The following is a 10390-nucleotide window of genomic DNA, read 5'->3' as shown; positions in this document are numbered from 1 at the left end:
ATATCGCCGACCCCAATTGTTTTGGGATGAAGGCGTAATTGTTACCCTTTATTTAGTTATCATATTGCTTTCTTTTTTATTTATGTTTTGCGTTAAAAGTGATATTTCTCTTCCCGCTACCTATAAATTTTAAAATGACTTGCTTCTTGCTTCCGCTTCCTAGTCTAGCAACCTTGGGAAGGAGTACTCGTGGAGTTTTACACTGTAGACACTGACCTGATCTGCAATCAGCATGACAACTCTCAGCCCGTAATGATGTCCAACCATAGGGTGGTTTATCGAAAAATAAAAAATACCATCATTAATTTGTCAACAAAAAAAACTTATTTGTTTCATACAGTTGAAGCCCTCCCTTGAAGCAAAGATAATCATAAATATTAATATATAAGCTAATCAATCTAAGATGTGCGTCCAAGAAGTTGCAGGGAAGTCCCTCCCTCACTGCACTATCATCCACCAGTGGCCAACACCCTGCCATGAATTCTATGCAATGTTGCTGTTGTCTGCACTGAGGAAGCCAAGTGAGGCCATGGAAGCTTGAATCTCTTCAAGAGTTCTCGCTCTGGTTTCTGGAACCAAATTCAACACAAACAGTATGGTTGCTCCACTTATTGCAGAGAATATGTAGAAGGTACCTGTGAGAGTTTAATTTTGACAAATTGTGATAAACGCCTGCACTTTTTCTTCAAATGAAATCGGCATGCATATAGTAAACAGCTCCTAGCTTACACATGCAACAAACATGATAAAGATGGCAATCACACTGCACAAAAGCAAACCCTCCATCTGTTCTGACACAGCCTTTGCAATAGCAATGTGCCACTGCACTTGACCACCCTCCATCTGTTCTGACACAAAGGAGGATCAGGTGCAATGTAATTGCACACTTGAAGTGTGCTGCTGCACTTGATCACCCTCCATCTGTTCTGACACAAAGGAGGATCAGGTGCAATGTAATTACACACTTGAAGTGTGCTGCTGCACTTGATCACCCACCATCCTTTGTTGGGCCCCACAGTTTAACAGGCTGTATCGCAAAGTTGGCACTTAAAGTGTGCAAATCACATTGCACCTGATCTGCCCTCTTATGATACAGCCTATGCTATAGCAATATGCCGCTACATCAGCACATGGGCCTTACGCATTACAGGCTAATACAGCGTCGAACTGCTATTGCACAAGCTGTGTAACAACAAATGAAGGGCGGTCAGGTGCAGCGGCACAATGCATTTGTGCAATGTGATTGCACCTGATCTGTACTCATAGTTGAATAGCTGCACTAGTAGTGGAGCATAGCTTTTTTCTCAAGTTAAAAAAGCAGGAAAAAAAAAAGGAAAAAATCTTACCGGCTGCACTCCAACTTTCTAGATAGTTGTAAGTGTAAGTAACAGCCCAAGAACCGAACCAGTTCACCAATGTCACCAGGCTCCCAGCCATACCCTTTATGTTGATGGGAAATATCTGCGAAGCATACACAGATTTCTTTCATAAAGCTCAAAACAATCGTTCATTCAGTTTGTAAAGACTACCTCAAGATTGTCCCTTTTCTCTTATTTTCAAAAGAGATGACAGCTCAAATTAAAGTTTTCTCACCTCAGACATCATTACCCATGGTATGGCGCCCATGCCTAACGAGTAGAAAGATATAAACACCTGATTGCAACATGGATCAAGGAGTACAAAAAGGACAGGATCAGGAAATACCATTGTTCAGATGCCAATTTATACGAGCTTGTAAGGTAAGTAAATTAAATACCAGTATGCCGGTCAAATTTATGGCTGGAACAGCCTTCGTTAGCCAGTGATGAGCCTACATCACAAGGGAAACTCGCAAAATGAGTAAAGAATCAGAGTTTAGGAATGATCCAATTCCCTCTCAAAGTGCTTATATAATGGCAGTTGATAGGACGGACCAAACCTGCCCCGGGGAGCCCAAGTGGTTAGGGCGATTCTTGGAAAGGTGGTGAACCCTATCTTGCCCAAGATCGACGCCCCTGGGATCAGACAAGCTGCTTGTGTAGTGGGTGTTCTTTGCAAGCAAGGTCACAATTTTGAAACCCATGGGTGGCATTCCTTGCCGCAAAGTCGAAGCTGGGTGTACTCCCCGGTGGGCAGGGGGACCTTAAGGGTTTTACCAACCGGAGGCCAGCCAATTAAGGTGCGATGATGGGGTGTTTTTTACCCTTGAATTATCCCCCCCCCCCCCCCCCCCCCCAAAAAAAAAAAAAAAATGCACTCTCTCCCGGGGTTTACTATCTAGGAGAGGAGGCCCATTAAATGACTTTCTTGTCATTCATCCACTAGCTTAAATATTCTTGTATATATACCTTAAAGAGAAAAGATGTTCCAGCTATAAAGCAGCCCAAGCAAGTCCCAGCAGCTGCAACCTGAAACATCATCATATTTGAAGCACACACAAGAAAAAAAAAAAAAAGGTGTTTCTAGCTAGCTACTGAAAAGAAGAGAAGAAACGTTTACTTATATACCATTAGGAGGGGTTTCCTTCCTGATTTGTCCAATAAAATTGCTCCTAGTAAGGTTATAGGCACCTGTAGAAATTAAGGGGGATACCAGTTAAACTTTTTACTTTAAATGGAGTTTAAGGCGTTGATATGGGAATAGAAGCATGTTGAGGTAGCAAAACTGGCACCTGAATGACAGCCACTGCGATGCTCCCAACCTTACCAGAAGAAAAACCTGGCAATGTAAAAGAATTAGTTTTTGAAAAATGAAAAAAAAAGGTTGTAGAATTGGGTCAGCTAGCAGGGACACTAGTTGACTAGGCCAGTCATTCGTCCCCATATGGGTAAGTCAGGTCTACAAGCCTGAGCACAGAGTGAGTCCAACCTAGCCTTTTGAGTGAAACCATAGTTGCAATGACACTCAATACACCCTAGTGCATCATGTATGGAGTGAAACTTAGAGTATGAAGCCATAAACAAAAGTATCACATGTTTAAGAAACTTGTGTCAATTACTTGAGAAACGCATGCCATCTTTACATGAAAACACATTTTTATTACATTATAAATGAGTATCAATTTTGTTTCTATTAGCATTTCTACATATAATTAAACATCAATTTCATTTTTATAAAAAACTCTTTTTTTAAGAGTTTTAAATATTATAATTTGTGGAAAAGATTACTATGCAATAATAATTGATTTACATATTATGCTTAATTAACTATTTTAATTTGTAAGTGTCGTTATAAAAATATTTACTTGGCATCAACTTTTTAGAAACTAGCACCAACTATTTTACAAACCGTATCTAGAAACTCATATCGATATTTTTCAGAACCATATTAATATGCATTTCAAATAAAAATGTATCTGAAACTTTTTAAGCCCTCACTTACCCGTACCTGTTTCTGGCAACTATGAATGAGAAACATATAGGGTTAGCCTTTACGACTGACCTGCCGAGACAAAAATATCACTAGCGTAGAACACGATCGCATTAGCTCCTCCAAATTGTTGGAACAGCATCAGGCCAACTCCTACCTGAACGTGAAACGATTTATTAGAGACAAAACTTTGATAGTTTGTTACATAGAAAGAGCAATTAGGTATCGATATTTAGATACTTACAATGATTGAGTGAGCATATTTTTTTTGAAACAGATCCGTTATTTTTGATTTTGGAAGTAATGCTTGGAGTTCTGTATAATCCTGCTCGTTGAACAGTGGTATTACAGTGATTAGCATCATGTCAATATGCCTTCTTCAACATATTTGCTCTAAACGAGTTCTCGAGTCTCAAGTCGGGCTTTAATTCACACAAATACACGAGGGTAGATCAAGTGCAATAATCCCATTGCACATTTTGAGTGTGCCGCTGCACCTGACTGCCCTTCATCTGTTGTTGGGCCCCATAGCTCACAGGCTGTGTCCCAAAGATGGAGGGTGGTTAGGTGCAGCAGCACAGTCACAGTGCAATGTGATTGCACCTGATCCGCCCTCCAGATACACAGGGTTGAGTTTGTGAACCTGAATTTCTGCCGCTTCCTGAGAAATATCAGCATCCTTTCCTCTGAGTCTCTGGAGTTGTATTTCAAAGTCTTTTTTGTTGCCGATCTTTGCCTGCAAGAGAGGAGGCATTTGTCACTAGGTACGTACCATGCATCTTTGCACACACACATGCAATCCGCTCTACATGGTTTGAGCCATCAAACTAACCAGCCATCTTGGAGACTCCGGAATGAAGAAGAGGCCAATGAGCTGAATGATGCACGGAATGATTCCTACAAGTAGAAAGGACTCTGGTTAGAATATTTACATACATGTGCGCGTGAAAATGATTCGTCAAGTCTATGGTTAGAATATATACATACATGGGAGCGTGAAAATCATCTATTTTTCTGTTCTATTTCCTCCTTACAATCATCTGAAAGATATTCCTAAATTATGGTGGTGGTTATGTACATGCATGATACGCCCGTGTGCACACAAACACATACAGTCCTTGCAGAAAGATATGAATATGTTGGACACATAGGGCCTGTTTAAAACTGGCTACCTTTCTGGCAATTCAGTTCTACTCATCCTCTATGTCATCCCCTATCATCCTGAAGTCCTTTTCAGTGCAAGTTGTTTTGATTGAATCTGATTGATTAGATGGATTCAGCATGGTTGATTCAATAAGAATCAACCAGCTTTACATTGTATTTTTTTGATGAAAACTATGATTTTTTTCAATAACTATTTTGTGTTTTTGAGCAGTTGATTTTTTAATAACAAAAAATCCTGCACACATCCAGCAATTTAAATGTTGATTTTCACTGATCAAAACAAATTGCATCAATGAAATCCCAAGGAGGGTATGACGATCCAGATGAGTCCCAGAGCCGGACCTGTCAAGAGGCCAATGAGACTTGGGCCTCAGGGCCAAAAAAAAATTTAGGGGCCCATTTTTAATAGGGATTCCATTTTTAATGGGGACCAAAAACAGCAAAAAAAATTTTAGGGGCCCCAAAAAATTGGAGGCGCTGCCCTCAAACTCCTACTATTAATAGGGGGCTCAAAAAATTCTGAGGGCGCTACCTCCAAACTCCTACTATTAATAAGGGGGCTCAAAAAATTCTGAGGGCGCTACCTCCAAACTCCTACTATTAATAAGGGGGCTATTTTTAGGGAGCCCATTAGGCTCAAAAAAATTCGAAGCCCTGCCCCAGAACTCCTACTATTAATAGGGGGCCCATTTTTTCCCTCCACCTCAGGCCCCCATAAAACACAGGTATGAGTGGAACTGAAGCGGCTTTCCCACGAGCATGAAGTGACCAGCCCCGTGAGAAACACGGGTCCACATGCCACCTACGATGGAAGCGCAATGGACCCCACATTCTTCCATGAGGCTCTGCCATTTCATAGGAAATGGCTTCCCTTTAAACAAACAGGACAATTCTTTATGCTTTTCCAGACCCTGCCCTTTTCCAAATAAAGGGGTTCCCTCCCATCCCACGTAACACGCAGGATGGTGTAAAAATATCTTAAAAGCAGTGGAGACTCACCAATTAGTGCCAACATACGCCAAGTGACGAATTGACCCAAAAGATAGGCGATTGATGAGCCTAGCGCTACCATTAGCTGCAAGGTTTGCAAGATCAGATTCAGGCCTGTGTTCATTTATGGTGCGGGGTGTGTTCGTGTAGACATTAACCAACTAGGGCTTTTGCACGGATCTGGCTTGAGTTCCAAATTTTTTCTCAATTAGCATATATATATATATATATATATATATATATATATATATATATATATATATATATATATATATATATATTAGGCTCCATTTCTCATTCTGCCTCATAGATTTTAAGTGTTTTATGATATATCTGAACCGTTAGATGTGTTTAGCATACTCAATTTAGTGAGAATTGACTCTTCGATTATGTTTTTTGGCGAAAAATCATAATTTTCTGATCAAGGAAAAACTGGTACCTTCATAGCCATTGATTTTGGATCACGGCAAGAACCTGTATACAGGTCAGATTCAAGCAATCCAAAATCCGGTTCCCACTAAACAAAACCTACAGATCACATCTATGGTGTTAGACGTGAGAAAAATACTTAAAACTATGATTTTTGAAGGGGCCTAAGGAACTCTCTCTCTCTCTCTATATATATATATATCAGAGAGAGAGAGAGTCATGAAACTTTTGATTGGCAAACAGGAGAAGAATTAAGAAATGTAGAGTAAGGCATGTCATTCAGGTGGTAGGGGAATTAGGGAAGTCTTGACTGATCTCTTTATGTGCCACCAATCAATCACATGACAACATTCCATGAGCTCACCACAACAGAATGCAACAGGCCTGGCCAGATGTAGGATCCAATATCAGATGGTGGGTGAACAGGTGAAGCGGCATACTTAATATCAAGGAATGGAATCGGACACCTTCGTGTGATTGACTGTGTTCCCACTGTATCCCCTCACTGTAAACGAACCAGGCAGTGTAAAGGACCTCAGTGTTTTAGTATATCGATGTCATACCTGATTGGCTGTGGTGAGTCCTCCTCTCAACTCTTTGGGAGCTATTTCTGCTACATACACGGGTACCTGTCAAGTCACGTTTTATTTAACGTTATGTTGTCCAAGATTCCGTGATGCGTGCCATGCCCATATAACAGGAGTACGGACCCAGTCCTCTGACATAAGATGGGTTTCATCCTACATTCAATCTGAACCATCGAATCAACCATTATGATTGGTCTCATTTTCACTTGGATGTGGACCAAGCCTAGCCGCCTAGATGTTATAGTTGGATGGCTAGGATCTTACAACCCATCCTATGTCATGATGTTTATCTCAAGATGAACGGCATCCAAATGAATGAATGAATAAGGTGCCCATCACTTGGATGAGCCCAGCTTTTTTTTTCAAATGTCGTTGGTGCTTCGGATGGAAGGACGGCATCTGAATGGTTTAAATCGAACGGCTCACAATGAGCCTTATTCACTGATTGAGAGAACAAATCAGGTGACCTGTAAATTACTTTAAGAAAGTGATTTGACATCCCACACGGACCTCATGGTCTTTGTTTACATTGTAGACGGTGAGGATGCCAAATCACTCTACTAAAACTGACTTGGCTTTAGTGTTCTTTTTTTTTTTTTTGGAAGCCAAGTTGGGGTTAGGCAGACCCCTACCAGTTATACAACTATACCATTGGGTTTTGAACCTGCAACCCCTCAACACAAGGTGACGAGAACTAGGTACTTACCCTTTGGTAAATATCATTTAGCACCGGACCCGGGCTCGTAAATTACATGAATCCTATAAGGATTGCATGAATCAGAGACCAGGTAAAATAACATTTTTTATCATTTTACATTAAAAAATTATGAATCTTAGTCAGAACTCAGGTCAGGCCAGATCCATAGCCGACTCCATATATTAATCTGGCCCTTCATGTTCAACTCTGATTCTAATCCGACCTTATTTATCACCAAACCCTGACCTTATAGGGTTTGGTAATTGTCCAGATCGGGTCAAACCCGACCCATTGACATTCTTACCTGTAGTAAGGTATGAGGGTCGGTGGGCTACTTAGGGTTTCTTCACAAGGAGGGAGACCCATTAAAATGATCCGTGTCTCAAAGAAGGTTCCTCATCGTGAACAAAAAAACAGAAAAAAGATAAAAACATAATTCGCTTTCTGTGCATACTGACGGCCGTTGAATCAGTAACTAACCTTACAGAGAATCACTGTTGGAAAAAGAAAATCAGGTGCGATGTGATTCCAGGTTTTTAGTGTGCTACTCACCAGTACCACCATCCGCTGTTGGGAACCACAGCTGAGAGGCTGTATCCCAAAAATGGAGGGCAATTAGGTGCAGTAGCACACTGAAGGTGTGCAATCACATTGCACCTGATCTTTCCTCCTTGTTGGAGATCATTGCACGAGGATGGTTTGGTTTGAGCTCTCTGTTTATACACACGGACAGGGAATAGGAAACAAACATTACCACGTAGGAGAAGATGCCCACTCCGAATCCCCCAGCTAATCGTCCAAGGTCAAGGACCCACGCAGCCTGCTCGAAAGGGAAACAGATCCATCTAGTTAAAAAGGCAAAAGATTGCTTCCTCTAGCAAAGAATATATCTAATGATTATTGGATATTTTAGATCAGGTCCAATCCTATGAAGAAGGGGTTACGTGAATGTAAAAAGGTTCACATCCAATATGGCATGTGAAGGGTCCACGTACATGAATGCCATGTATATAACCCCTCACTATAAATTAAGCTTCTACTTGATGAGAGCAACCAAGGTATCCTCATTTCTCATTTGGGTTCAGGAACTTGCTCACTATTGACTTGACAGTCTGGGCTCATCGTAGGCGTTGATAGGCTGAGGAGAATAACGAACACTCACATTGAAACCTGACCCGACAATAATATTGACATTGTTTAAAACAGCACCAAAATATGAAAGCAACAATACATACGAGTAGACACTATGAATGAAGCGACGTGTGGGTGCTTGGCATTCTCTTCAATCTATCAATGCCCACGATGGTGAGCCAGACCCTGAACCCAAATGAAAAATGAGGACACCTTGGTTGCTCTCATCAAGCAATCGTACCTCAATTTATAATGAGAAGAGAGCGGGGGTTACATACATGGCAATCATACATGTGAACCCTTTATGTGCCATATTAAATATGAACATTTTAGCATTCAAGTAATTCATTTCCTATCAATTCCTACTAATACTTTCATTAGTGTCAAACTGGGTTATCTCTCATTATAAAGGTGAGGCATGACTGCTTGATAAGAGCAATCAAGGTGTCTTCATTTTTTATTTGAATTAAGGTCTTGCTCACCGTCCATTCGACGGCTTAGGCTCATCGGGAGCATCGGTAGACTGAATGAAACGCCGAACACCCACACATCTCTTCTACTTATAATTGCTTTTGTATTGTTTTAAAGAATGCCAACAATGTCACTTTATAAAGTACTAGGGTCCCCATATGTAGCAATTTATGTGACCCATGTGTAGCAATTTATGTGGCCCGAGCCAATCACTATCTGTATAATGGTGACTATGAAGTAAACCAAAAGCAAGAGGAGGAAAACCTTAGCGAGCGAGATGGTGATCCATCCTGCGATGCAGAAGACAGCAGATGTTATCATCGCCCCTTTCCGGCCGAGGTGATCGGCAATTCTTCCGCTCGTCACAGCACCGACCATCCCACCCACGGTTAATATGGAACCGAAAACAGAGTACTGTTGGTTCAGCCACACACAAGAAACAAGGGCTCAAGTCAGTTACGTTAATGCAAGCTTTGAGAAGGGTGAGTTGGTTGGTAAGGTTAGTTGACGCGGGTGATCGAACCTGAGACTTGCTAAGATGGAGATCACTGATGATGGTTTCTTCAGTCGGAGAGGAATATCCCACCTGAAACCAGTAACAAATTGCGATCGTTAGAGAGACCAAGAAGATAGCAAGTGCATTCTCATCTTTCTGATAACGAAGTTCTCTCCACTGAAGCGAGTAATCTCCGAGCGGAGGCACACCAGTTAAAGGTAGCTGCACACCTAGTGAGAGCTGAACCTGGGATGAAGATGTCAGCACCTTCTCCCCAGGCCTGCTGTCACTCGGGCGACCCGGGCATGTGTCCCAGCTTTGCCTTAAACTTAAACTCTTAGAGTTTTGGTGCAAGAAACCACTTGAAGAAGAGGTTGGAGGATCGAAAACCGGAGGCCGTCTATACTCACGGAAATTCCATATTCGAAGGCACCGCAAACAGCCACGAACGTGCCGAGCAGAACCATCTTGATGGATTGCCTCTCCTGAGGTAGAAGAAGGGTTGTTGCAATCTCTGAGCCCATCTCTGTGTGTGTGTTCAAGTTGAGGGAGCTTATCTCTGTGTTTACGTAGAGAGGTTGAGAGAAGAGAGAGAGCGTCAAAGACGAGAGATATAGAGAAGGGGAGGTGTGAGAAGGAGGCACACGTTGATCATGCGAGGGGAAGATGAAAAGAAGGAAAGTTGGAGGTATCGGTCAAGGATCATCTCATGGAGCTCTGCCAACCTCTTCTTTCAGTCAATGATGATGTCACCTCAAGGACCGGAAGATGGTAGCTGCCGACGGTCCCCCTTTTGGTGTTGGGCTGACAGATGGATGCGATTTTGACTTGTCGGCAAGCAATAATAAACCCACGGCGTTCCTTGGCCTATATATCTCAGCCGTTCGATTTGTCTTTGGGTACATATCTAGTGGGTTGGGATCAGGTCAGATGCCTTACCACCGTTTATCCATGTGATCTACGGCATCCAGAGCACCATCGGTTTGCTTTTGTTTTAAGCCTTTCGTTCTTTGCACTGTAAATAGTTGATCAAAATGTGAGCGGACCAAGAGTAAAATCCTGGATAATATGTTACGA

The 10390-nt window shown here is 41.8% G+C and overlaps 1 protein-coding gene across 2 annotated transcripts; it reads right to left on the bottom strand.

Moving 5' to 3' along the window:
* Positions 1-253: 253 nt before the first annotated feature.
* On the bottom strand, positions 254-9958 carry LOC149844878 (sugar transporter ERD6-like 16). Of its 2 annotated transcripts, none has more exons than XM_089995337.1 (17): positions 9724-9958; positions 9341-9403; positions 9082-9231; positions 7973-8035; positions 6495-6560; positions 5512-5587; positions 4181-4245; positions 3992-4084; positions 3593-3673; positions 3421-3505; positions 2651-2697; positions 2487-2549; positions 2328-2387; positions 1757-1810; positions 1594-1653; positions 1347-1461; positions 254-635 (listed from the first exon to the last, which is right to left on the bottom strand). In XM_089995337.1, the coding sequence occupies exons 1-17, from the start codon at positions 9835-9837 to the stop codon at positions 484-486; spliced, it is 1407 nt and encodes a 468-aa protein (XP_089851463.1). In that variant the 5' UTR covers positions 9838-9958; the 3' UTR covers positions 254-483. The 2 variants fall into 2 exon arrangements, with proteins under 2 accessions (XP_089851463.1, XP_089851461.1); XM_089995335.1 differs by having other exon boundaries at positions 7970-8035; positions 9724-9957.
* Between the last annotated feature and the right edge of the window lie 432 nt (positions 9959-10390).

Source organism: Nuphar pumila, chromosome 2, assembly GCF_984573655.1.
Source record: "Nuphar pumila chromosome 2, dmNupPumi1.hap1.1, whole genome shotgun sequence".
NCBI classification, from domain to species: domain Eukaryota; kingdom Viridiplantae; phylum Streptophyta; class Magnoliopsida; order Nymphaeales; family Nymphaeaceae; genus Nuphar; species Nuphar pumila.
The sequence above is the reverse complement of the archived record's forward strand: the minus strand, read 5'-3'. Positions and strand labels throughout refer to the sequence as shown.

What these genes read in the sequence shown, in the direction of transcription:
- LOC149844878 (XM_089995335.1), bottom strand. Translation starts at nt 9,837, where the DNA reads ATGGGCTCAGAGATTGCAACAACCCTTCTTCTACCTCAGGAGAGGCAA. An exon ending in AATATGCTCACTCAATCATT is followed by an intron (nt 3,506 to 3,592) that starts GTAAGTATCTAA and finishes TTTCACGTTCAG; the next exon opens with GTAGGAGTTGGCCTGATGCT. An exon ending in GAACATCTTTTCTCTTTAAG is followed by an intron (nt 1,811 to 2,327) that starts GTATATATACAA and finishes CTTGTGATGTAG; the next exon opens with GCTCATCACTGGCTAACGAA.